The sequence below is a fragment of the Colletotrichum abscissum genome, assembly GCF_030869225.1.
Source record: "Colletotrichum abscissum strain IMI 504890 chromosome Unknown Scaffold_48.1, whole genome shotgun sequence".
Lineage (NCBI taxonomy): Eukaryota > Fungi > Ascomycota > Sordariomycetes > Glomerellales > Glomerellaceae > Colletotrichum > Colletotrichum abscissum.
In genome coordinates this window covers 68,234-93,518 of record NW_026850409.1, presented here as the reverse complement: position 1 = coordinate 93,518, position 25,285 = coordinate 68,234, and the positions used below count along the sequence as shown (strand labels likewise).

General features: G+C 54.7%; 8 protein-coding genes across 8 annotated transcripts; 2 read left to right on the top strand and 6 right to left on the bottom strand.

Moving 5' to 3' along the window:
• Positions 1–531: 531 nt before the first annotated feature.
• CABS01_13797 (uncharacterized protein) lies at positions 532–2,381 on the bottom strand (the record flags this gene model as incomplete). Its single annotated transcript, XM_060547139.1, has 2 exons — positions 532–1,776; positions 1,920–2,381. The coding sequence occupies 2 exons, from the start codon at positions 2,379–2,381 to the stop codon at positions 532–534; spliced, it is 1,707 nt and encodes a 568-aa protein (XP_060394482.1).
• A 2,394-nt stretch (positions 2,382–4,775) lies between these two features.
• On the bottom strand, positions 4,776–5,321 carry CABS01_13796 (uncharacterized protein; the record flags this gene model as incomplete). The annotated part of the gene is made up of 2 exons (XM_060547138.1): positions 4,776–4,782; positions 4,966–5,321. The coding sequence occupies 2 exons, from the start codon at positions 5,319–5,321 to the stop codon at positions 4,776–4,778; spliced, it is 363 nt and encodes a 120-aa protein (XP_060394481.1).
• Positions 5,322–6,243: 922 nt separating this feature from the next.
• On the bottom strand, positions 6,244–7,125 carry CABS01_13795 (uncharacterized protein; the record flags this gene model as incomplete). Its single annotated transcript, XM_060547137.1, has 2 exons — positions 6,244–6,657; positions 6,946–7,125. The coding sequence occupies 2 exons, from the start codon at positions 7,123–7,125 to the stop codon at positions 6,244–6,246; spliced, it is 594 nt and encodes a 197-aa protein (XP_060394480.1).
• Positions 7,126–9,348: 2,223 nt separating this feature from the next.
• On the top strand, positions 9,349–10,450 carry CABS01_13794 (uncharacterized protein; the record flags this gene model as incomplete). Its single annotated transcript, XM_060547136.1, has 2 exons — positions 9,349–9,369; positions 9,437–10,450. 2 exons carry the CDS (start codon positions 9,349–9,351, stop codon positions 10,448–10,450), a joined length of 1,035 nt encoding a protein of 344 aa, XP_060394479.1.
• A 1,589-nt stretch (positions 10,451–12,039) lies between these two features.
• Positions 12,040–12,807, bottom strand: CABS01_13793 (uncharacterized protein; the record flags this gene model as incomplete). Its single annotated transcript, XM_060547135.1, has 1 exon — positions 12,040–12,807. One exon carries the CDS (start codon positions 12,805–12,807, stop codon positions 12,040–12,042), a length of 768 nt encoding a protein of 255 aa, XP_060394478.1.
• A 1,219-nt stretch (positions 12,808–14,026) lies between these two features.
• On the top strand, positions 14,027–15,250 carry CABS01_13792 (uncharacterized protein; the record flags this gene model as incomplete). Its single annotated transcript, XM_060547134.1, has 2 exons — positions 14,027–14,350; positions 14,408–15,250. 2 exons carry the CDS (start codon positions 14,027–14,029, stop codon positions 15,248–15,250), a joined length of 1,167 nt encoding a protein of 388 aa, XP_060394477.1.
• Positions 15,251–16,334: 1,084 nt separating this feature from the next.
• Positions 16,335–21,978, bottom strand: CABS01_13791 (uncharacterized protein; the record flags this gene model as incomplete). Its single annotated transcript, XM_060547133.1, has 2 exons — positions 16,335–21,805; positions 21,897–21,978. The coding sequence occupies 2 exons, from the start codon at positions 21,976–21,978 to the stop codon at positions 16,335–16,337; spliced, it is 5,553 nt and encodes a 1,850-aa protein (XP_060394476.1).
• Positions 21,979–23,084: 1,106 nt separating this feature from the next.
• Positions 23,085–25,165, bottom strand: CABS01_13790 (HK97 family phage prohead protease; the record flags this gene model as incomplete). The annotated part of the gene is made up of 5 exons (XM_060547132.1): positions 23,085–23,570; positions 23,732–24,469; positions 24,530–24,670; positions 24,736–24,968; positions 25,033–25,165. 5 exons carry the CDS (start codon positions 25,163–25,165, stop codon positions 23,085–23,087), a joined length of 1,731 nt encoding a protein of 576 aa, XP_060394475.1.
• Positions 25,166–25,285: the final 120 nt, after the last annotated feature.

Genomic DNA, 25,285 nt, shown 5'->3' with positions numbered 1-25,285 from the left:
ATCGATCGACGGCCACCTTTCTTGGAGACGCTCAGTTGGTGTGGCTAGTGCTTCCCGGGGGTCTCCCTGCCCTGCATCATTCATTCGTCAGTTCCTCCACACACAGTCCCCCCGGTCACTTCCAACAACTTTCTTTTCCAAAATGCGGATTGCGAAGTTCATGAAGGCTGGACTCGCATGCACAGCGGACGTCATGACGCTGTTCGAAACACGAAAAATCAACTACTATTCGTCACGCTCTGCAAGTTCCCAAATCACCATCCGCGTCTATGCGCCCGCAAGCATCCGAAAGTCTCGCCCTTGTTCTCCTTTTCAGCCTCACACATTGGGCCAGGTAATGGGTCTCGAAGCCACAAGTTTGTGCAAACGGTTCGTTGCCAAGTTCTGTCTGGATGGCAACTACGATTCAAACCCTGGCCTATGTCCATCTCACTACCGTCTGAACGCCGCCGCATGCTAGTATCTACCGCTGGTTCCAGAACTCCTGAAGATCAACAACCTATCCAAAATACGTAAATCCCATTACATGGCTCATCTGGTTCCTATATGGATATTGGGATTCCCACCACCGTGAAATACAGTTGGGATCTTGATGATGAGCTGAATACCATCATTGGTTGACTTGACGTCCATGAATATCTCGGACGGGCTGGGAGTATCAGCTGATGGCTTAGACTGTCGATGAGCAGTACATTGAGGGCAGCTAGTATGCGTGTCGGGCATGTAACCGGGTCGAGGATTGCTGGACTGGTTTGAGCTACTCGACTGGCCTGTCTGCTGAACAGACTTTGCCAGAGGAGCGCCGTCAAAATGACCGACGACATTGTTATGCTTGTCGAGGATGTTCCCCAAGTGGTCCACCTTCAGTCCGTCTCCCATGCCTTCAATGGGCTTAGGAGACGGAGGCGTTGGTGGAATGGTATCGTTCTCCGCTACGTAACCGACCACCTCGCCGTCTTCGCTGAAGATCTCGCCCGTTACTGAGACTGGTCGTCCGATCATGGACGGCAGGTCACCTTCCACACGTCCAAGCACTTGACCATTCCAGTCCAAAATGTTTCCAAACTCATCAACGTACTTGCCATCCAGACCTTGCGCTAGCTCAGCAAGGTTTGGGGGCAACCTAAGGTCTGAAGACAGAGGTGTGACCTTTGGGATCGCGATCGGGGCATTCTTTTCTTGTGGCTTCGGGGTGTTGCCTTGCGACGATGATTTGACATCTTGCGAGCCCTCGTCTATGCCATTGTCTGTGGTCTCGGTTGTCGGCGGTGTTGATGCCTCGGGACCCGTTTGGTATTGTGTAGACGATGGCCTCATTGGGATAGGTATCTCCCGCGAGCCCTGCAGGTGGACAGGCCCGCCTTGCTCTGGTTGTGGGGTGCTCGTGTAGCTAACCTGTCGATGAGGATACTCCGGAGGATTGGTTTCATGGAATGGCGCCGGCGAGGAAGCTGCCCGCGACTGGGAGTTCAGACGAGGCAGAGGCGGGCGTGAGAAGGTGGCTTTGGGCGCCTCTTCCACCCCAGCCTGTCCATCCTCGACCTCGACAACCTCATACTCATCGTGCCGGGAAGTATGATCATGATCGCTGGCTCCAGCCGCAGGTCGTGGCTCGGTATGGTGCATAGTGTGCGACGAGGATTCCGGGCGCGCAGGTACGGGACTTTGCATAGATTGCTGTGCAGGCGGCTTTGAGGCAGGGCTGTCGGGTTCGTCGCGGAGAGTTTGGAGTGGAGTCTGCTGAGCAGGAGCGGACGCCGTCATCATTGGATGATTCTGTGGGAGAAGAAGGATGTTCCGCGTCAGCTAGGCCTTGCTTTCAAAGAGAGGGGAAAGGGGAGGGAAGGGAAGCGAGGCCAGGACCGCCAGCTGTAAAGGAATGGAGAGCCGGCAACCCACCTGAGGATCGATCGACCGACCTGCTTGCTTGCTTGCTTCAGAGAGTCTGGGCGGCGGTTGAGAGAGAAAGTGAGGTGTGAGGAGGGACGGTGTTCGGTGTTGCTGTCGAGTGCGCGTGAGTGCGTTTCTCTCGGTGCACCCCTTGGTCGATACACGCGGGCAGAGGTTTTCTGATTGCTCGCGGGGCGCGGGCAGCGGTTCTGCAAGGCCTGCAAGGCAGAAGGGGGTTGGCTGAGTCGTTGTGACGTCAGGTCAACGATGAGATCGAGAGTGGATTCTGTCTTGTTGCTGCCGAGACTGGCAACTGGGGCAACCTTGGGGTTCCAGAACTGGCGAACGGGGCGACGGTTCACGTTGACTCCTTGCCAGGCTTGCTGTGCAAGGATGGGACTGTTCAAGGACTTGTCGAACCGAGATCTGTTGACTCCACAGTGTCTCCAGATACACGCAAATGTCTCCACCGGGTACTTCGGAAACGGCATGCAAAGAAGCACAAGAGGAAGGGATCGTTGGCGGGTGGTGAAGATGGCAGAATGGGAACGAGGCAAGACTCCGAAGATGGCGCCGAAAGAGCACTGAGATTGGAAGCAAAAGGTCCAACAAGGTCTGGAAAAGCCTGTTTTCCTTCGAAACACGAACGACTGTGCGAACGGCCGTGGTGCTGAATGGTTAGGCTGGCGCCTGAGCTACTGTACGGACGGAACGCACGGCTAGCCGTCAACTGTTGCTGAAGAGCACGGTGAGTGAGCATGAGCCTGGACATTCATACACGTGCGTCGACGCTATCTCAGCTGGGTTGATGGCAGTCCGGGGGTACTCAGTTGACCCATAGGAAGCTTCGAGCTTACCGACCACACACCGACCACAGACTCTGGAAAAGGCTCTTGACATTGACCCAGCCGAAACACTCAGAGTTCAGATGTGGCTCATGATTGTTCAAAGGGCACTTGATGGGAGGAATCAGCTTCATCAGAAGCTCGGGTTGGTCCTCATGCCCGAACAGCTTCAGCAGACCTTCAGAGACGTCTCGAGTTTGTCAATGGACGAAGGCCGCGTGCCATCAACGCCACAACCGACACAGGCTGGCGAAGGATGATCTCGATGGCAGCCTGAAGAGGCAATGAGACGCAAAGAGGCGAAGAAAAAGAAAGCCGACGAGAGTCCAGACCGTTGGAAATGAGACGGAGGCAGTACGATCGGCGCGATACGTTTATCGGCAGGTGGCTTGACGATTGAGACTGGTGAAGATCGCTTGACTGACATTTTCACAGCGACCAGGACGACGTTGAACGTGAGTGGCTGATGCTCCCACCCGATGCGCCGGGATGCGACGCAAAAATTTCCCGTTCAGCCACGGTTACCCTGCACGTCTAGCGTTTTTCGACCGTCTCCGTACGATTGCGAGTGTCTCCGCCACACAGAGTCGAGACGGTACTGTGGATACCGTTTACCGGGCCTTCTTACGGATGTGAGGTGGGGAGACTTTGAGAGGGGAGCAAGGGGGGGCCGTTCCACCGTTACATTTGGCGGCGGGCGACCAAAAAAGACGACTCACTCACACACCAACTCAATCCTGGGCCTGAGTTACATCGCATCATGTGGCTGCTTCGCTGCGGCAACATTGGACGGACAGGGAGGGCCGAAGCCGCTCTGTGGCTTGACCATTGACATCGGCCGGCCAAACTCTAAGGTTCTTTCTTCCTTTTTCCTTCTCTCACTCCATGTCTCGGTGAGCACTTTTGACGACGCGAAATGAAGTCAGGATCCCAGCATGATCCCGTCAGGACATTGAAATTCTGAATGCGTTGTCTCTGGGCAGAATAAACTAACGCTAGTTAAGCCCAGGAGAAACGACGCATGGAAAGCAAGGCACAACGAGTATTGTCTGCAGTAGTCTCTGGCGCCGTCGCTTTCCAGCTGCGTATCCAGCCACTTCTTCCAGGTCCTCCAGCCGACACTCCCACGCCTTCGTAATTCGCTCCCGATGACACTAGCCTCTGGAAGGAATGGGCAACCACACTGTTGACTGTACTGGTTGGGTGGGTGGAGAGCACCCCACCGTCGCATTGGAGATTTGCCCCGTCACCGAGATCAACGACGCCAGACGTGAAGCGTGAAACAGACGGAGGCTAGTGGAAATTGGCGCTACAAACGGTTGCTGGCCACCGTCTCCGCCCCTTGGCATGCTTGACGGCGGATGTCACAACACATGGCTCTGCCTGTTTTTTCGACGCTACTCCACACGAGCTTGGCAGTTAGCGGGTGGCTGAGGGCATTGATGGTGTGCTGAAACCAACGACACGCGCTAAGTCTGTCAACAGAGTTGATTCGCAGTTCTATCGAGGCTTGGGATCATTGGCGTTCTCAGGCCCTGTAGGATACGTCCATTGAGTATGGGGGGAGTGTCAGCATACTGAGATATGAGTGAGGTAAGTTGAGGGAAGGTGAGGGCGCGTGTATGGGAACTTGTCACCGATGGCTGCAGCATCTCATCATTTGATTGGTCTTGGTCAAGTATCATTCGTTAAAAGAAACTGTTCAGAATGCTTTGGCTAACGTCGAATAGGATACTCATAAAACTTCCCGAAATAGCGTCCGTATCTCATGATGTCGATGATGCACAAATCCTTCATAATACACGCGGCAGATGGATCCCGATATCCCATCCGTCCACCAACTCCTCGAACCCTTGCTGGCCCAACCGTTTCTTTTTACGGTTGGGCTGTAAAAGCGGGCGACAAAAAAAGAAACCCACACATTCCATCAGACTGGGTCGAAAAGCATTTCGCCCACTGTTCAGACCCGCGACTCCGTGTTGTAAAGAAATTCGACGATAAGAATGTCGTTTTAAGATTGGTCCCTGTGGAAAACGTCTCTCAGTTCCTGATTAAAAGACGAGGTAAAGCCCATTAGCCCATCTTGAACTTGGCTACAAGCTACTAACTAGCCCGTGCTTGCCTGCGAATAAGAAGCGAGGACGAATCGGAGCTCTACCTAGCGCAGACAAGAGGGAGGGCCGTAACTGTGGAGGGTGAGGGGGAAGATAGAGAAATGAGTGGTACTTACAAGAGAGCCAGCTCGAGGTCACCGTGAATGCGTGCCTTCAGCGTGATCTCAATGTCGAGGTTGAGATCAAGACGCAACCGAAGGGTGTCGCTCTTGTCACCACCACCGCCGCCTTGCTGTTGCAACGCACCACCAGCAACGTTGCCTAGTGTGTTCTGCACGCCGTTGGTCACGCCGCCAACATCACCAATGCCACCGAGGTTGTCGAGAGGGCCACTTGATTGCTGCTGGCGTCTCTGCATCTGCCTGCGTTGCGGGCGCTGACGGCGCTGAGGCTTCTGCTGCTCGCTGGGTGCTTCCGAGGTCTCATCTTCGGAGGCGTACTTAGTGTTGTTCTTGTCGCGGGGGGAGGCCATTGTGACTGATGAGTTTGATGAAGTTGATGGTTCAAAGACGGGCGAATGGACTTTCCTTGGTGTGAAGGAAGGGAGAACTGATATTAAGGGCTTTTTGTCTACCGGTAAGTTTGGAGTGTCTCTTCAAAGTCTGATTCTGTCCATCGACTCTGGATGAGGACGCAACATATAAGTGATTCCGGACAGTATCCGGAAGGGGTCAAAACAGGATGTAAAAGCTTACACCCTTTCCAGCTGATGAGATCATGTTGGACCCTGGGGCATCCAGGATTCCCATCTCTCACTGCTCTCACCCCTTCTAGATTTGCGTCACACCACTCGACTCTCTCGATGTTCTGGACCGAAATGACGTTGAAGAGGGCCAAGCGGCATGCGTGCGGAGGGGAGGGGGGGCGGATTCACTGGGGCCGCTGGGGCATTGGTCTTGTCTCATGCTCGATGCGTCCCCGATCTGCCTATGCCGTCGAGGAGGAAGCGCGGCCAACCCAGCCCAACACATCCCGGCGCTCCCAAAAAACACCAAAGAGGTCGAGATGGTGTCTGCCATCCCTGTTCCTTTTCGGATTCAACGCGCACCTTTCGCTGGCTTGCACCCAATCATGCATTATCAGACTCGCACCACGGACTTGCGATCACTGGTGCCGCCAATGCAGGCATGACGTAGCATTACTCTATTCCTGCAACTAAACAAGCTTCTTGTAAGTTGGTTTGAGCTTGCAAGCTTGCTGAATGCTATGCACTGACGATGTACGGGCTCACGGGTTACAGATGCCAACTATTCCTATCCTTGCAAGCTGCAGAACGCCTAGAGACCTGTTCTATTTGCACGTTCCCCCCAAAGCTCCGAGACTCCTGGATTCCCCCCGGATTATTCCAAAATTTGACACACACTGAGTTTATCCTTCTCGATGATCTGGCTCGCCTATCCTTTCACGTAGGCGCTTTCAATGCCTAGCGCCATCTGCCGCCTGAGAGCTATCTCCATACAGTCCTCGGGATCATAGCCCTCCCGCAACCGCCCATCCGGATCCCAATATGCAGCCCACCTGCCGTCCTCCTCCAGTACGGCTACGAAGCCGAGCCCGCTTCCTCTGAGTGAGAGATACCTCTCATCGTCAGTCCAGCCCCAAGGTCCTATAACATGGCCTAGGGTATCTTTGCGGCCCCCGTGGCGGAGTGCTCTGCTGTCGGCGTCGACGTAAATCCAGTTCAACATGGGCGGGTCTTCCGCTATCGTTGATACCAAGGCGCGCATTGGTGGTTCGCTGGGGTAGTTGAAGTAATACCCTGAAAACTTGTGCCCTGGAGCCGGTGCCAGACTATGACTTATCCATATCTGCGGGGGAGGATGTGCGTGTTAGCCCAACTGAGATGCGTCGCAAGGTTTCCAAGTTGGCGAGGGAGCTAGTGTAAGTCAAAACACGCGGCGAGGTTGGCCGAGTGGGTGTGCCAACCCTCGCAAAGGGTAACGGGGAAAAGAGAAAAGCAAGGAAAAAGAGAAAGAGCATGCAGATGTCTGCAGACGCGGGAACGGGGGTCGATTGGCGATCGAGAGGGAAGTCGGAGGGAGTGTGAAGGGCGTTGGATGTGGGCTGTTGGCTGTTGGTTTGTGGGCTTTGCTCACCTTGTTGTCAACAACGATACATGGGCACTCTTCTTGCTTGCCGTCAATGGTCATTGTCGCCGTGAGGCTGAACTTGGCCTGTTCTTTGGCAGCGGCATTCTGCTTCTTCTGAGCGCTTACGGCCTGACCAGTGCCGATGACTGTGGGTATGGCGGCGATGGCGAGCAGACCGATAACCATGTTTCGAACTTGTTTTCCGGAACGGGCGACTAATAATGCAGGAAGGGTAAAGTGGGAATCAAGGGACGAAAATCCGGGCGAGTGACTGTGGGCGGTGGGAGACGTTGGCCTTTTCGAGTGAGAGTGGGCACAGGCACGAGCTCAAGTGAGTTGAAGTCGAGGGAGTCAAAGTTCTTTGGAGCCTCGCCGTTGCCTGTTCACAACTCGAGGTCTGCTTCGTGTCGCGTCGGGACTCGGAAACGTCAAGTTGGCCCAAGCCGTGGGGTCAAACCGGTGCGAGCGTGTGTATGGATCAACGGATTTGCAATGATCGTTGGGACGTGGTTCGGGGCCGAGTTACTCTCTTTGCTGCTGGAGTCCTGAAGATCGATACCGGAATGTCACTGTCTCAGAGGGCTTCCGAGGGACCTTCTTTGATGGATTCTCAGAAGAAACAGGTTTACGGGGTACGCTCTATGGGGTTCGTGTGGTCATCATATCGAAAGGCTCACGCACGCCCTGTGCCTCACGTCTCTTCTCCTCCCCGCGGCGAGGAGTGGCTGGCAGGCGTGGCAGGTCTGGGCTGGCTGGTCTAGCGGTCACGGCACGGTACGGTCAGGCATCGAATATCCCTCTCCTTCTCCTCTCTCAGGTTCTCTCTCACTCTTCTTCACAAAAGTCTGCGGGCCACATGCACCCGGCGCCTAGACGAGAAGAGAAGTGGAAGTCATTCTAGATCGAGATGCCCGTTTCGGGTACCCCTATCTAGGGTCAGCCCACACCCAATGCTCACGTTTGGTGTGGTCCACAATATGCATGTCTAGACCGTTCGCTGTTCTCTGCATACTCCATTTCTTTTTTTGCGGTTCGATACTTTGATACATTTTACGAATCCTCTTTAAAGTGCAATACATTCACACCCCATCGACGTCATTCTCTCGAGAGGATTACACTCGGGCTTAGTCTGCTTTGACTTCAGATCCCTCCCCATCCTTCACTCACGCTAGGTTCATAGACTTTTCCAACATGATCGACCAGGGTAGCTCCCGAAGCTCTTTGCTCGCAACGCAGCAGAGTGCTGAGTTTCGACCAACCACGGCTCAAGCACGCATTTCGGGTCCCAGCCCGTCGACGTCACCCTCTCAATCCTCATTCTCTTTTGCTTGACTACCGTTATTGCTAGACTGCTTTATCGCCTAATGCCAAAAGACCTCTTACACGCCCCCTCACTTCTTGTGTCTAGGGACCCTGTCGATCGGAAAGGACGGGCTGGCTGCAGTTTAAGTCGCCTACTTGCCTGCTCGCTGCTCTTCCCGTACCAGGTGCCAGCATACGGTGAGCTTTACCACAGGTGAGGGAGTTCGGACAGCCGCTGCTCCCCCGAAGCAGAAGATCAAAAATCTTGATTCTCATCCAAAACCTGTATCGAATGTGATATCACAGCGGCGGGTCCAAGTCTATACACGTGTTTGCCAGGAGGTACACGTCCCTCCCCTTGTACCGTTTCTCCAGTATTGTCTGCCAACAGTGACATTCTCCCCTCGGAAGTCAGAGGGCATTCTGGGTCTCGCGAAGGTCCAGACCTCATTCGATTGTAACCCGTTGCCTCTCTCGAGTCTCATTCCCACCCGCCCATGCCACTTTTTTTTCTTTGACCAACTTTTTGCTGGGTCCCCTTCTTTTGTGCCAACGCTGCCTGTTCACCGGGTCCCCCTTTCCCCCATCCCCGTGTATGGAGTAGGTAGTGCGTAGGCGTGTGTAAGCCCGTGGTTCCCACATTCACACCCTATTGCGTCACAAGAGACGAAGATCCGGATTGCGGTTCAGCCTCGCTGTCCAGTGTCCCTGTGTCCCTGTGCAGAAATTCCTGTTTGATGGCATTGAGGGGGGGAGGGGTGTGAGGTAATGATGCTGTTAATTCTCATGGCATCCGATTTAACTTATACCAACCTGTGTACCTAGCTTTCCCCCAATCTTCTTAGATGACCTTTTTTTTCTTTCCAATTTTGAAAAAGATTCCCATATTCATTGAACAAACTCACTCTGATCTCTTTTCACTTTATTGGAAGGGGGGAGATATCTAAACACATTGAGCTAAACGCCTACTACACCGCGACCACCAAACTCAACTCATACCCCATCTGAATAGCTTCACTCGAGAAATCTCACTGAAAGGGCAATTGAGAGGTTCTCATTTTCACATACCAACAAACCACCCCCGTCAGATTAATGGACTCGGACACAATGGCCAGAAACAAGAACAAGGTAAGCCGCTCATCCACTACGACACACTCCCACTGTAAGTCACGGTGTTAATGGTGAATTCCTCTAGAAGGGCCAAGGCCAAGGCGCCGCCGGCAACCAGAGCCAGCCGGGCAACAGCAGCAAGCCCGAGGAGACCAAGCCCGAGGAGCAGCAACAGTCTTCCCTAGACCAAAAGACGGAAGAGCAGAAGCCAGAGGGCACCACACCGGTCGGGGAGTTCGGTAACCCCGCAGAAGGCGAGGGTGCCCCCACCACCGATGAGAAGAAGGCCGAAGATAGCAAGCCGGAAGACGCGGCTGCCAAGACGGACGACAAGACACAACAAGAAGATGAGAAGAAGCCCGGCGACGACGTGAAGCCCGAAGATGCTGCCGCCGGCGCCGACACCCAGTCAAAAGACAAGAAGCCCGAGACGGAAGAGCAAAAGCCCGTTGGCCAAGAGACCACGGACAAGAAGCAGGCCTCGTCAAACCAGGCCGGCGTCGAAGACGAAGCGGAGCCAGAGTCCGTTGTCGACAACGACAAGAAGCCCGCCGCAGGAGGCAAGGAGCAGGAGCAAGCAGAGCCCGCAAAGGTACGCTCCCGCGACTCTGGCCGCACAGAACGAGAAGCTGACCTCGAGGAGCCCACTGAACTCCAAGACGGCGAGGAAGAGTATGCCGAAGGCGAGGAAGGTGAGGGCGAGTACTACGACGACGACGAGGAATTTGAAGAAGGCGAGGACGGCGAGGTCTACGACGACGACGAGTACTACTCTGGCGACTCGCAAGACGAGGGCGAGTACGACGACGACGAGGACTACGACTCCCAAGAGGAGGAAGAGGACGACGGCGGCAACTACACGACTGCGCAAAAGGGCGGCAACCAGAACCAGCAGATGATGCAGCGCCAGCGCCAGCAGCAGATGCAGCAGCAGCAACAACAGCAGATGATGATGCAGCAACAGCAGCAGCAGCAGATGCAGGGCGGCGGCGGCGGCGCGGGCAAGAACCCGCTCAAGCTGAGGCTTGACCTGAACTTGGATATTGAGATTACGCTCAAGGCCAAGATCCACGGTGATTTGACGCTGGCATTGCTGTGAGTATTCCCTCTTTTCCTCTCTGTTCACGGTTGATTTATGTCTTTTCTCCGGATCTTTTTCCCTCTCTTCTTGTTGGTCAATGCTTTGTTACCCCAAATCTGCAGTGGTGTCCGCGATTCAGATTTTCTGCATTTGCTGCCCACTGCGCTTCTACCTGCTGTCGAACTCTGTCATGTAATGCCATCACCGTTTCCCGTGTGGGGACCGATTATCGGGCCTCGCTGGGGGGCAGTGTTCGCAGCGGCGAGTCACCCAGAATATTTCTCAAGTCCAGTCTCCGTTGTTTTTCTTTGTCTTTTTTGACGAGAGCTGGCAAACTGTGGGAGAGGATAGGAAACGGTTGTTCCCTATCCTACACACAAACACCTCCACAATTCTTCTGGGCCGAGGTCGGTGATGCATCTCGGCAGGCGAGGCAGTAGCACGAAAGTTCCTGCGCAGTCCGTAGACCGTTTTCTTTTATGCAGCATCCGTGTGCCCCTCGGCCATCAGACCCGAGCGAAAGCGGTTTAGGAGAGACTGACCGCGACGGTTTCTCCCTAGATCAATGTAAAAAAGCATGTCGACAACCACCACAGACCCGAGATCAACAAGGGCCGCTCAACGCTCTGGGCATTCTCTTTACGTCATCTTTGCGTTCGAAAAAGATTCGAATTCCTTGTCCACAAGGCTAACTGCATAGCGACATGATGTAGAGATGGGTAATCGCGTCTACCACGACAAGCACTCCCCCTGCTTTTCGACAGCGGAAGCGGGAGTGTCCAGCATCGAAATCAGTCATTACGATCGAAATGTTTCAACATACCACAAATTTTAACGGCATAAAGGCGAAAAGCTTTCTGCAGAGAGGGAGAGGCGTAAGCGGGTATAGGATTTTTTGTTAACGAGTTTTCTTTGTTCATTCTTACAGAACGCGAGACCGCTTCGTGCGTGTTTGCTTGATAGTCTCCGTTTAGAAGACGGTGTTATTTTCGGATGGGGAAGTTTGTCGGTGTGCCAATACGTCCCACAGCGAATCGAGCTTGTCAGACTTAGCGGCGGATACGATCTGGTCCCCAGTGTAATTTTAGCCGCCGAAATGAGATTTTTATGAACCCACTTTGACAGGTGTTCGTCGTCTTCTATTCTCCACATTCGATGAGCTAGTCCAACTTTCCGAACAGTGTAGATTGCTGGAACTTCCATTGCGGAATCCAGCGGATGACCTGAGAATGTGTACCGTCCGTTAGATTCTGGTTTACCATTCCGTCAAGTGTCAAACAGTGAAGTGAGCTACTACTCTGAGTATCGTGAACGGTGAAGATTGTCTTGACTAGCAGGGGCCGTGGGCCAATACGGCGACCTGCATTCTGGCGAGTCTCGTATCATGCCCGTGGACGAATATGCGAGGATTCGCACCCGTCGGCCGTGGTGAGAGGGTCAGTTACCGGTGAATATCTCTAAGGTGTGGCTGGTGTGGTCCCGGTCAATATGCGGTGCTCGTACCCGATGCGTGCGCTCCCGCATCATCGACATCACGAGGATGGCAAACCGCGCCTGCCCAAAGCCCATTCACGTTACCCGATCCGCGAGGTTGGCCGAGTGCAGCATCACAATGCAGTAAGAGTGAAGTGCCAATGCGGTCGAGGTCCAATGATGAAACATTTCAGCCTCATCAGGTGTCCACCGGGCAGAAGCAGGTGCAGGGGATAAAACCTGTTTTTTGCGAGTTCCTCACGATGTTGACAGCGGGCGATCGCAGGCCACCCCCTCCCAGGCTCCCCAGGGGAACGGAAGAGGCACCACGGCTGGGCCAGAAAGACGGTACTCATGTACTCAACGGATGACCCGCAATGATCTAGACCGATGGCAGAGATTCTGCTCCATATTTTTGAGTCGTGTCCCGTACCGCTTTTCGCCGCCGCCGCGTCGTATCCGCGGGATCGATCATATTTGGGCACGTTATGGCGGGAAGCCAAGCTTGGCGGGAAGAGTGGTCGTCGGGTGGGTGCAGTTCCAAAAGGCAAGAACGGTTGGTAGAGTCTGTTCGGACGACGTCTGGTAAGACAACCGTGCCAGAATAATGGGATTGTGTGACCGGTCAAAGTCGCAAGCGTTGAGCGACTTTGATTAGCGTTGTGTGTCCGCCGTTGCACAAACGCTGTCGTTAACCGACCTCCTTTCCGACTGAAGCGAAAGAAGCTGCCCAGAGGTGAGATCATCGCTGGAGCTATGACCAAACTGCCCGCTCGAACTGGACAATGAGTGACGGGGGAGAGATTGCGCTTGGGAGGGGGAAGCTCTGTTGACAGGGGACGCGTGGCATACCCGAGACGTCCGGAGGAAAAGCGCCGAAGGTGAATAGCATCTCTTTGCATGGTCGTCCAACCATCCTGCCGTCTGTGCCGTCGTCAGGGGGTGAGAACGGAGTCGCAAGGGGCGCTTGGCCCATACAACGTCAGGAGCGGGGCAGCTGCGGGGAAGAGTGTGGCGCCGACGCTAGGAAGGCAGCCACATTTGACAAAACGGCGGGTGATCTACGAGAAAACGGTGGGAAACACTCCGTTATCAACCTTGTCTCCGTGTTTCGTCCACAATAAGTGTAAGGGTAATGCCGTTATTGCAGTCGGATCCAGGATAACAGAAGACTTCTCCACCAGAGAGTTCAGGCCGGCAGGCAGAAAGATGGCTGAGTGTGGCGCTTGAGCGTTTGTCTTCTGGTGTGGTGGTGCTGTGGTGGTGCTATTGCTGGTCGTAGTAGAGCTTGTAACCAGAACTCTCAAATTCGAACTAGGCGGCGTTGAGGGTTGCATGCTATGTTTTGCCCTCCATCTTGATCGTTGTCGTCGAAGGCATGTGTTGCTGGACGTCTCGAGCTGATGTGATGTTGGCGGCGAGGTTGTATTCGCACAGAAGTCGAACATGTGCATTCTGGAAACGCATGTTGTCGTCGGTAAGGCTATTCGCGGTAGATGGGATTTCAGCTGTAACACCCGGGCCGCATAGAGTTTGCACCACGCACGGAAATACAACGTCGGATCGCAGTGGTGCTAGATCGGGGGCGGTTGTGAAAGTTGAGTGTGACAGGGAGAGGGAGAGACGGGCGGAACGTGCGTCACTGGGACGGGACAACGGCAGCCGATGAGACCCGCGTCCGCGGCGGAGGATAAACTAATGTTCCTCAGGGAGTGAGATTAGATACGGGCTGATAAGATAGCTAGATATCGTGGCTGGACTTGGTGGCTTTCACTATTGTGGCAGAAGCGGGGTTGTGGCTGGACCTCACCTTATCGCGGGGCCGTGTGTGGGGCAACGACGCATGAATGGGAGCATGAAGCATGACGGAGCTCCAAACCCAAGCAACCCAGACAAATAAACAGTCTGTTGCGAGATTGGACGACCTAGGACGTGTTGACCGCGACCACCAAACAAAGCAACAAACAATCACGCGTTTGAGCTATATCGCAGCTATTATCACGCAACTCCTGACCCAGACAGAAGCTTCATTCTCGCATCAGCTTCGCATCAGCGGTCGAATTACAGCAACACCCATCACCAACATCACCAACATCACCAACCTCATCACCTTCAGTCACGATGCCCGACCTCAACTCTGTTCCGGCCTCGCCACATCCTCATAGCACCTCGCGGCGCTCTTCTTCTCATCAGATGCCGCCTCCTCCACTTCCAGCGCAATCTTCCGACTCCTCGGCCCTCAACATCCTTCCGTCAAACCAGAACACAGTCAACCATCCGCCCTCCAACCCTCCCGTAGGATCTCCACCGATGGCTCCAGCAGTAGCAGCATCGCCACCAGCCTTCCCTGAGCCCTCTGTCTCCGGCCCAGGCCCCATCCGTCACCCGCGACCCATCACCGCGTCCGATCTTCACATGCAGTTGGAAAAAGAGCAAGAGGCAGTGGTGCGCCAGGCAGACTTACACGCTCCAGGAATACCAAAGGCTAACCACGAGTGATAGGTGAACCGCCTTACACGAGAGCTCCAACTTCTTCGAACAGCGCAGAACGCCTCCGTTGCATCAAACGCCTCTTCGACATCAGCCTCGAACACGACCGAAGCACCCGACACCCATCTCCTCTCCGGCGCCGCTTTCTCCACCCCCGCCGTCCCGTCTAACAGCTCCCGCCGACACCACCGCACCGCGTCCAACGCCAGCACCCGAAGCCAAACCGCCGTAGCGGGCTCAGCCGCCGCATCCACCATGTCCATCCCCATCGCCCGGCCCCCACAACCGGGTCGCCAAGATAGCGTGGCCTCCCGTCACAGCTTATCGTCCTCGCCGGCACCGTCGCAACACTATCTGGACCCGACCAGCACCAGTGGCCTGACATACTTCCAGCAGCAGCGTCTGCCGCAGCAGCATACCGGTAACACCTCGGTCGCCGCCACGCCCGGCGGCAGCGAGGCGCAGCTTTCGCCCGGCCTAATGGCCACGACGTCGCGGTACGAGGAGACAGCATTGCACCGACAGGAACTAGAGAAGGCCAAGCAGGAGAACGAGGTGCTGAAGCAGAGGATTCGAGATCTGGAGAAGATGGTCAGGGAGAAGACCGCCGCCGCTGGAAGGGAGCGGAGCGAGAGTACGAGCAGCGCAAACGCTTCAGCTGCGGCTGCGGCGGATGCCACCAGCGTTGGCGTCACTACTGGAGGTGCTGGTATAGCCGGCTCCAACAGACGTCCTGGAGGTGAGAGGGAGCGGTCTTTGACGGCTATGAGCATCGCGAGCAGTGTTGCTGTTGGTGTGCCTGATGAGGAGGTGCAGGTTGGTGAGAGTGCGGCGAGCTCTGGCGTGAAGCCCTGAGAACCGTCGACAGTGGAGGCGGATGTTTCCTTATTCAAGACATTGCTAGCGATGAGATTATTGTGAATGAATCATGGGTCATGACAACACTGAGAAAGGCGTTTGGGAATTGCAGATGAGGGAACTTGCCCTCACAAAGGGGCGAATCCGGCTCACGACTTTTCATAGTAATAGAGACATTGAGCCATCACGGATTATGAACTTGCATTATTACAGAAGCATTTTAGTCTGGGCGTGTCAATCTCTTGTTCCTAGTTCGATTGAAATGAGTTTTGAACGGATAGAGTTGAGTTCTAAAATGAAGACGATTTTAACGGGTTGTAAAAGTGATGGCCTAATTCGAGGCATTGGAAATAATTTGAATCTCAAGATATTGCTTTCAAATGCAATGTTTCTTTTCCTTGTACTAAGTATAAAGCGATACAAACATCATCTTGACAGAACCGGAGAGAAATCAATGCAATTTACAGCTACATCAGATTTCTGAAAGCTTCATGTAATTCCAAAGAGCTACACAGTCCGCATTGTCGACTTGCGGTTTCGCAGTACCCATTGCTGAGCCTATTGATCCATTGCTATTGCAAGGCCTTGCTTCAAGAATATGACTTGACCATATATCACATCTACTGGAGAGTTAACTCAAGCTTGGACGATCCACAGATGAAAGGTTCGAGGTCATAATGAGAGCCATCTTGATGATGCCATGTAGTCAAGTTGCTGAGTGGCTCTCACTCTTTCGAGTCCAAACCCTTAGCTTTGAAGACACCTTTTTCAAGTTCATTGGATTGCGATTAATTTTGTTCAAGGTCAATCACTTAGTCGAAGAAAGACTCGGTACCAGCCTACGAGGGGAGTTCTTGACATATTACAAGTGTTCACCACCCATACCGACCAACACACAGCATCATGTTGATGAGGAATCTCTCATTCATTCGTTATCTCAATCTTTGCCTTAAGGGCGGTATCTCGGTATCATTCCAAGACTTCATTTTCCTCCAGTGTGGTGCACTCCCCAGTATTCAGATAGGTCGTAAACCGGAAAAAAGAAAGGCCATCCTCCTCTCCTCCAAGAAACGATCCCCATCTAATTCCAAAGATCACACTGACACTCATTACCAGACCAGAACTCGAGACGAGTAAACTTGCACTTGGGCAAGGTCCCGCGCTTGCAGCAGTGGTTGCAATCCGCATCCACCAAACAAGTCAAGCCCTTCCAGTTCTCAGTGCAGGGCTTACACTCGCACATACCCTTCTCACCGCACAGCAGGTTCCCCTTGCCAGCACAGTCGAGCGCGCTCGAGTCGCAGTCCCGGCTGCCACTGCACATGAAGGAGCGGCAGCGGCACGTGTCCTTTTCGCAGACCGAGACCTCGTACTCTGTGCACCCGATCGTGGCGCACTCCTTGTGCGCGGTACACTTGTCGCCCTCGGCGAGACGGCGGGGAGGCTTCTCGGCGGCACAGGCGCAGAAGTTGGCTTCCTTGTCGAGGGGGCCGTCGGGGATGGTGCAGGACTTGTAGGGCTTGTCTTGGAAGCAGCGGATCGTGGAGCAGTCGTCGTGCGAGGCGCAGCCGACGCCTTCGGATTGGTAGTAGTCGCACTGGCAGCCGCCCGAGAGGCCGACGCCGCCGGTGTCGTCTGAGGTAGGCTTGACGCACTTGCCGCGGCGGTTCTTGGTGCCGTCGCAGGGGAGGCCGTCGCAGTGGGAGTCGACTGTGCAGAAGGCGCCGGGCTTGAGGGCGAGGGCATCGCATAGACAGATGGGGTCTGCTCCGGGGAAGTCAATGAGCGGGCGACAGGCGGAGAAGTGGTTTGCGTCGCACTTCAGGTGTTCGCAGTCTGCTGGCGCGGTGCAGGGCTCGAAGAGCTTGGGGCGGTTGACGCAGCGGCAGATTGACTTGGGATTCGCGCCCTTAGTGATACAAGCGTATGTCTGGTTACTACCACAGGAGAGGGAAGAGCAGTCCTGGGTCGTGTTGCAGCCGATGATGGAGGTCTGGGAGGGGTCCCAGGCCGAGAGGGTGACGGTGAACAGCGCGGAGGCTGTGGAAGAAGAACCGTTCTTGGTGGCTGTGGGGAATAACCAATCGTTATCACCGGTCCAGGAGGTTCTTGAAGTAGAACCATTGGAAGAGATGCTGCTTGTCGGGGAGTCTGTGGACAACGTGATGAGGTTTGTCGGGGATGTGTAGTTCACAGGCAACGCAGTGTTGGTGTACATCCCAGGCACCGGAGTGGCTGGAGTCTTGGTGTAGCTGAGGCTCTCGGAGAGGACACATCGACAAGCACCATACAAGCAGGCACCGAACCGGGGCTGAGGGCATGCAAGAGAGCCGCACTCGGCGTCGGCGGTACACGCCTGGGTAGGGCGCGGGAGCAAGGAGGCGGCCGAGGCGGCAACGGAAGACGCGGAAGCGGCAGCTGACAACGAGTTATGCGCCAACAGACAAGCCTCGACCTCACCACCTTCATCTTCCTGACGACGGTGCTTCGACGGGGGCGGAGGCGGAGGCGGCTTGGTGGATCCGTCTGCGATGATAACCTTGTTGCCAGAACCGCACCACGTCTTCTCAAAGATGACGTGCTTCTCGAACCGAATGCGCAGCTTCCTCTCCGAGTGCTTCGTGCCCTCCTCAACGTGCGAGGGGTGATATTGCCAGTTGACGAGGCCGGACTCGGGCGGCATGCCGGGGTTGTTTTGCGCCATGTTCGGGCGTGGCGCGTACGTGAAGATCTTGACAAAGTCTCTGTCGTTGATGCCCAGCTTCTGCTTCAAGATGTTTTGAATCTGCTCCACCTGCCAGCTATACGCTGTCCGCATCGCCGAGTCCTGATACTGCAAGGAAGGGCCCCTCATGTCCTTGTGAGCGCGGGTGATGATGCCGGCCCAGAGCCACGTCTTGGTCTTGACGTCAAAGGGCTCGCCCGAGTTCTTTGCCGCGAACTCGACGAAGCCCGGGTTGCGCGTGGGGACCTTGCCGTCCTTGAGCTGCCTGTAGGAGCCGCGATTGTTGCCCCAGGAGAGGAAGTCCACGACGCCTTCTCCAAAGTACTCGATCTGCGATCTTGGGTAGATCCTGGCCCACTCGGTCGTGTCGCCGCTGCCAAACTCCGCACCCAGGCTGAAGGTGGGAATCTCCCATATGTGACTGGTCCAGACGCCGGCCGGGGACGCGACGACCACGACGGTGCAGCCCCAGACGGGTCCGGAGCCGCCAAAGCGCGGCCTGTTCGTGTACGTGCCGTCGACCTCTTGGTTGAACCTTACCATGGAGCTCGTGGACCAGATCTCCGGGACGTTGGTGACGCCGCCGTAGCCGGGGCCTCGCTCGTCGACGACGTGGCGCATGCGGGTGTACCACCACCGCTCACCGCCGATGGAGTCCTTGGGCTCGATCATGATCTCTGATTCAAGATCTATCTCCGCCTGAATCGGGCCCTTGGCGGGATCGTTGGAAGGGGGTACTCGGGGCTTGAGGCGCGAGGGACCTTCGAGGGGCGGCGGAGGGAACTTCTTGTAGTCGCACACGCTCAACTTCGGAGAGCCGAGACCGCAGGCGATCATGCGTGGGCAGGTTCCTTCATCTTGTCTGAGCTTGAGCTTCTTTGTTGGAGGGCGAGGGGTACCAGTGTCGGATGGGCGGGGAGTATCTTCGTCGTCGGAAGGGGGAGGAGAATTGTTAGCAGAAGGACGAGTCGTATCCTGGTTCGGATCGCGAGGGGGACTCGGTCTGAGGTCGAACCGGACGGGGGCCTCGGGTTGCGTCACAAGTCCGTCTCCACACCAGGCATCGCGGTGGATGATACTCTTCTCGAAGCGGACCACGAGCTCCTTCTTGCCACTGGGGCCCTTGGGCGTGTACTGCCAGCTGAAGAGGCCGTCCCAGGGGTTCGAGGCGCGGCGGTCGGCAGGGGGTGTGGCGCGGCCCAAATCGTACCGGAAGTCCTTGTCGAGCACTTCTTTGGGTTCGTACCCGTAAATGGTGATGTACTTCTTGTCAATCTTGCATTTCTCGGTGAGAATCGACATGATCATAGAGTTTTGGTGAGCGTAGTACATCTTGCCCGTCGTCTCGATGGGAACGAACATGATTGTGCGGAAGAATTGGTAGTTATCGCCGTAGAGGGGACCGCCGGGGAGGTTCATCGGGCACAGCGCGGGATATTCCTTCTGCTTGGGCGTGTCGAGCGAGCCATACTGAAGGAAGCGGTTGACGTTCTGCTCAAAGTAGTAGGGCTCTCGGTAGCCCTTATCGACCTTGAAGTACTTCTCTTCGTCAGGCGGGATGTTGAAGTTGGGAATCTCCCACAGGTGGTTGGCGTAGACGCCCTCGGGGGAAAAGGAGGCGATGATGGTACAGCCCCAGACGGGACCGGCGCCGCCGCCGTGGGGGGTGGGACCGAAAGCTTCCCAGGAGGCCGAGGAGTCGTGTCCCGTCTTGCTTCCCATGGCCAGACCGGGACCGTAGTACTTTGCGACGCGGCGCATCTTCTCCCACCACTCGTACTCGCCTTCGTGCCATTCTTCAGGTTCAGAAATGGTCTCGGTGAGAATGTCCTCGTCCCACCAGCCTTGTCGAGCTTCTAGCTTGTTGTTGTCATCCTGGCATGAGAGACACTTTCCGGCCATGCAGCCGGCGGTGGGCTTGGGCTTCTTGGTCGTGTAAGTGGTTGTCGTGGTGGTTTCGATGCTGGTACAGAGCTGCGTGGTTCGGCAGGTGGCTGTCGCGCAGCTGGTGGTGAAGCTGCTCGTTCCCTGGCTTCGAATCTGCGAGACGACACATGGTTGAGTACAGTGAGGAGCGATGGTGTATGTCTGGGTGCAGGATGAGGTCGAAGTGGACGTGGATGTCTCCTTCTCGGACTGGGAGGGTTCGGGTTCATCAGGCTCCGTCTTGCCCGCTGGTTTATTGGTGCCGAAGCCAATATCCATGCCATGGCCAAGGATGTTGCGTGCTTTGTCGATGATGTCGAGGCCGAGGTCGATTCTGAAGTCGAAGAGGGATTTCTCGTCGTCATCATCGCTTGTGTGTCCGCGGCCGTCGTCATCGCTGCCATGGCCGTCGTCGCCTCCATGATCATCGTCTCCTCCATGATCGTCGTCATCTCCGCCGTGGTCATCATCTCCTCCATCATCATCGTCGTCGCCTCCATGGTCGTCATCTCCGCCATCATCATCGTCGTCGCCGCCATGGTCGTCATCTCCACCATCATCATCGTCTCCTCCGTGGTCGTCGTCGTCGCCATCATCGTCATCATCATCGCCGCCATGATCATCATCGTCATCACCACCGTGGTCGCCGTCATCATCGTCATCTCCGCCGCCGCCTCCTCCATGTCCAGGATCGCCAGGTATAGCAACTCCCTTCGTAGAGGTGTGTCCAGGAAGTGTAACTCCATTAACCGACGACGGGGGCTTCTCAGGCTTCTCAGGCCAGGGATAGCCGAGGGGGTTGGCCGAGGGGGCAGGCAGGCAGATCTCATCAGGGACAAGGCAATCCGGGTTGCAAAGATCAAGCGAGATGCATCGCCAGGCGGGGAAACTGGTCGTGATGACATCGCCGTTGATGGTAGTGCGGGTTGGGACGTCGATGGACAGCCAGGTGACACTGGTGGTCTTCAAGCTTCCATCTGTCTTCTTTCCGGCCAGAGGCTCGACGGTGATGGTGCCGAAAGGCGGGACAAGGGCAGGATTGGAAGTTTCTGTGGGCTGGGAACTTGTTGATGCAGCGGAAGCCTTGTTCAACGTCTTCTCTGATCCGGTTGTAGGCACGGACGAGTTTGTCTGGAGTGGAAGAGTGCTAGATGCAATGGGCGAGGCAGGGGGAGCAGTGGTGCTGACTGGGACAGGAGTTGTGGTTCCCGAACCAATCCCGGAGGATGAAGAGACTGAAGGCTTGGATCGAACAGACGGCGTTGGTACACTCAGAGGGGCCGAATTGTTGGCAGATTGGAATCCACCAGAGTTGAGAGTCGACATGGTAGATCTCGAAGGGGCTGAGGAATTGGACGAGAGGTGGCCGCCAGATCTGAGGGTAGTCATGGTGGAGTTGATCCAAATGGGAATGCTACTGGTTCTGTTCGTCGACAACAGAGAGCTCGTAGTTGAGTTCTTCCAGATAACGGTTTGAGATGTGAAGGTTCCACCAATACCGCTACCTGGTCCAGTCCAGAAGATGCCAGACGCCGTAGTAGTATGCTGGACACTTGTCACATTGTGACTAGGGAACAAGTGAGTCCAAGACGACGAGACGATGCCGGTGCCATTGATTGAAGTCGTAAAGTTTCGAACGGACGAGGCTATGCTGCTGAAGAAGCTGCTGAGAGCAGAAGAATTGGACAGCGTAGCAGAAGGAGCGGTGACAATCGGGCCTTCAGAAGTCGTGGAATCGTAGAGAGTGTAGACCTCAGTGTACGTGGTAGGGACCCATGTGGTCTTTCCACAGGCACAAGGGCAGATAGAGGAAGATTCATTGTTGAACTTGAAGGCGGCGGTGCCGGGCGTCAAGTTCTCACAGGCACACTCGAGAGCGGTAGTGACGGTCGGGACGGATTCTGCAAAATATTATCAGCTCATTGTCAATCGCCACGAGTACATTGCAAGAAGATGAAAAGAAATAACGGGATCATTGATGATTATACTTACGGGCGAGAGTAAGGGCGAGCAACTGGAACAGTAGCAGAGCCCAAAGGACTCCGGGAGCCCAATGGAGCCGGGCGGCGGCCATCCTCACTGTAGACGACGTTAAATAAATATCAAACAGTTGTCGAGCTTAACGAAAACTTACTGGCAGTGGGATTGAAGGCAAATGACTGAATGCCAGAGGACGGGAGTGAAATTTGGGGGATTCCGTAGATCGCAAGTGTTTGGCAAGTCGCGATGGGTTGGGTTGGTGATGAGGGGAAGAGGGGGGAGGAAGGTGATAGAGTGAGAATAGAAGAAAGAAACAAATTGAATTTCCTCCAGCTTGATTGTTGTGCGAGAAATATTCGAGGCCTCGGCTAAGACGAATACAAAGGATGAGGTGGATGAATATACCATAGACCCGTTCTTCATTCAAGGAAGGAGCTCAAGCGACGTAGTGAATTTGGGCATGATAATTCACCTTTCGTTCACCACCTTCATCCATATCGGGGAACTAAAGAAGGTCACCATTACCGGAAGGTGAGACTCAGCAAGAATCAATGGGTCTGAGTTTATATCAGTGTTCTTCAGGTTGTATCACAGATAGAGAAGGTTTACATATCTCTGGCAGGTGGTTCAGAGCTTGCAACATGACTTTCAGCCTTTTGATTCTCCTGCTTTCTTGCCTGACTGCCCTAGAAGAGACATGTTGTGGCATGATATGATGACGATAAAAATTTGCCATGAAGGTAATTCAATAGGAGTACATGCCATGAATTCTTTGTGGTATTGAGCTTCTACGCGCTCTATTTGGCCCCTCAGTTGAGCTACCAGACAATACTTATCACCACGTGCGAGTGTAGCAAATAGAAGCAGACTACTCGGCATAGGCTAAGGTAAGGTATGTTAATGCTACCATTCATGTGTCCCATTGCCTTGATTTAAGAACCCTACACCGAAAGATTCACTTGAATTCCTTTGGTCAGAATCGCTATCACTGTTGGACAAGTCTTTGTCAAGCCGCTTTGTATTACCCAGCTCCATTGCTCCTGCCCTCTGAAAATGGACACTTCATAATAATTTCCAACTCAACGGAAAATGCACATGGTAATCTCAGAGATTGTATTCCCTGGAGATACCAACAATCTCTTCAGAAATACTACTATGAAAACCTCGCAACTACATCAACGGAAAACGGTCTCTACCGACTCAAATTCTGCTCTTATCCCTCGTATCCTTGACAACATCAAACCCGGTCCACCCATCCAACTTCTCCCGAATCTCTTTGGCATACTGCGGAATGCCACCCGCAAAGTTGACCTGTTCAAACGCCTTACCCGGCATCGACCCACCCATATACGTCGACCGCGTCGTCGGGAACAAGCTCGCGTCGCTCAACTCGTTGATCCGCTGCTTCCACGCCTTGGTCGCGTCCGCGGTAGGGTTGACGTACTTGATGCTCTCCCGCTCAATCTTGCGGATGCAGTCGGCGATCCAGCGGCCCTGGACCTCGACCGTCGAGGGCCCGTTGCTCAGCAGCGTGGGACCGTGGGGGCCGTACATGTGGAACATGTTGGGGTAACCGCTGACGGTGGTGCCGAGGTAGGTGTTTGCCGCGGCTTTCCATTCGTCTTGGAGGTAGGTGTTGTTGATGCTCTTTAGGCCCATGTTTGTCATGCCTCCGGTGGTGATATCCTAAGAAATTCCGTGTTAGCTTTTTGACGAGGTCTGCAACGTTACGCATGCAGGGCGAGGACATGGTACTGATATCCTTCTCCTTGTGCTTTGTCGCGTTCGACAACACTGGTACCAGATCCCATCCCCTTGCCTGTGCATATAAAGAGAAAAAGACTTACAAAACCAGTGGCAATGGCAACCACATCAAAGTCGTACGTTGTCCCATCCTTCAACCTGATACCCGTCTCCGTGAAGCTGTCAATCTCGTTCTTGCTAATGTCGACAACGTCCACATTGGCCTTGTTGAACTGCTCATAGTAGTTCTGCTCCAAGCAAGGCCTCTTGACGCCAAAGAAATGCGGCATCTTGTCCACCTTTGGCGCCAAAATATCCCTCTTCCTCGCATCCCCGATCCGCGTCCGCACGTTCCTCGCCCAAAAGTCGTACGCCTCCTTGTTTGCATCCGCATCAAACAACATATCCTTGTAATTCCCCAACCAGAACCGGAACCCGCCGTGCTCCCACAGCTGGCGATAAAACGCCTCCCGCTCCTCAGGCGAGTCGTCAAAGGTGTTGCGCTCCACCATGCCGTAGAAGAAGCCGCCGAAGCACTTCTCGCGCAGCTGGTAGAGGCGCGGGTACCACTCCTTGCCGATGTTCTGCTCCTGCGCCGTGAGGTTGCGCTTGCCCATCGGCACCGCCAGGTTCGGCGTGCGCTGGAAGACCTTGAGCTCGCCGCTCTCGCCGACGGCTTTGCCCCATTCCTGGCAGATTTGGACGCCCGAGGCGCCGGTGCCGATGACGGCGCAGCGCTTGCCGCGGACGGGTACGTCTTCTTCGGGCCAGAAGGAGGAGTGGTGGACTACGCCCTTGAATTTTTCGACGCCGGGCCAGTTGGGGATGTAGCGTTTTGAGGCCTAGAGTTTTGATGGTGAGTTCATGGCCAACGTGAGGAGTGAGAAGGGGGTTTGACTTACGAAACCGGCTGCGACGACGAAGTACTTGCTCTTGGCCAGGCGGCCGTCGGCGGTCTTTACGTGCCATTTGCCTTCGTCTGGATGGAACTGGGCGCCGGTGACGACGGTATCGAATGAGCAGTCTTTGGAGAGATCCAAGACCTGTGTGACTTATATCTTAGCTTTTGTTCAGGTGTATTCCTTGGAATTATCTTGTGTGGACTGACCTTATCAACGTGATCAAAGTACTGACGAAGCTCCTGGTAATTGGGGTAATTGGTTGACCACGTCCAGTCCTTGAACACCTCGGGCCACGAGAACTCATACTCTGGGACCTCTGAGTCGACTCGGGCACCGGGGTAGCGGTTCCAACGCCAGGTTCCTCCGAACGAGGTTCCGGCTTCGTAGATGACTGCCCGTAGGCCCATCTCCCGGAGAGTCTTCAGCATAAAGACTCCGCCTTTGATAATCATGTTAGTCTTTGAAGGTGATCACTAGGTAAGATTTGCGGTTTGATCACTCACCAAATCCACCGCCTACGATGAGAACATCTACATCGAGGTTATCGGCGTAGGGCCCGTCTGTCTGACGACGCTTGGCATAGTCCGTCAGATCGGTCGCAAATTTCTTTTGCTGGGTAGCTGTAATCGTAGCCATGTCTGGAATTTGCAATATCAAATTCTCAGAAGTAAATGTCAAACAAGGATAATAATGATATGAAGGGTGTTGAAGCACGATGAACACTGCTCTTTCGTCCAATTTATTCAATTTGCACAC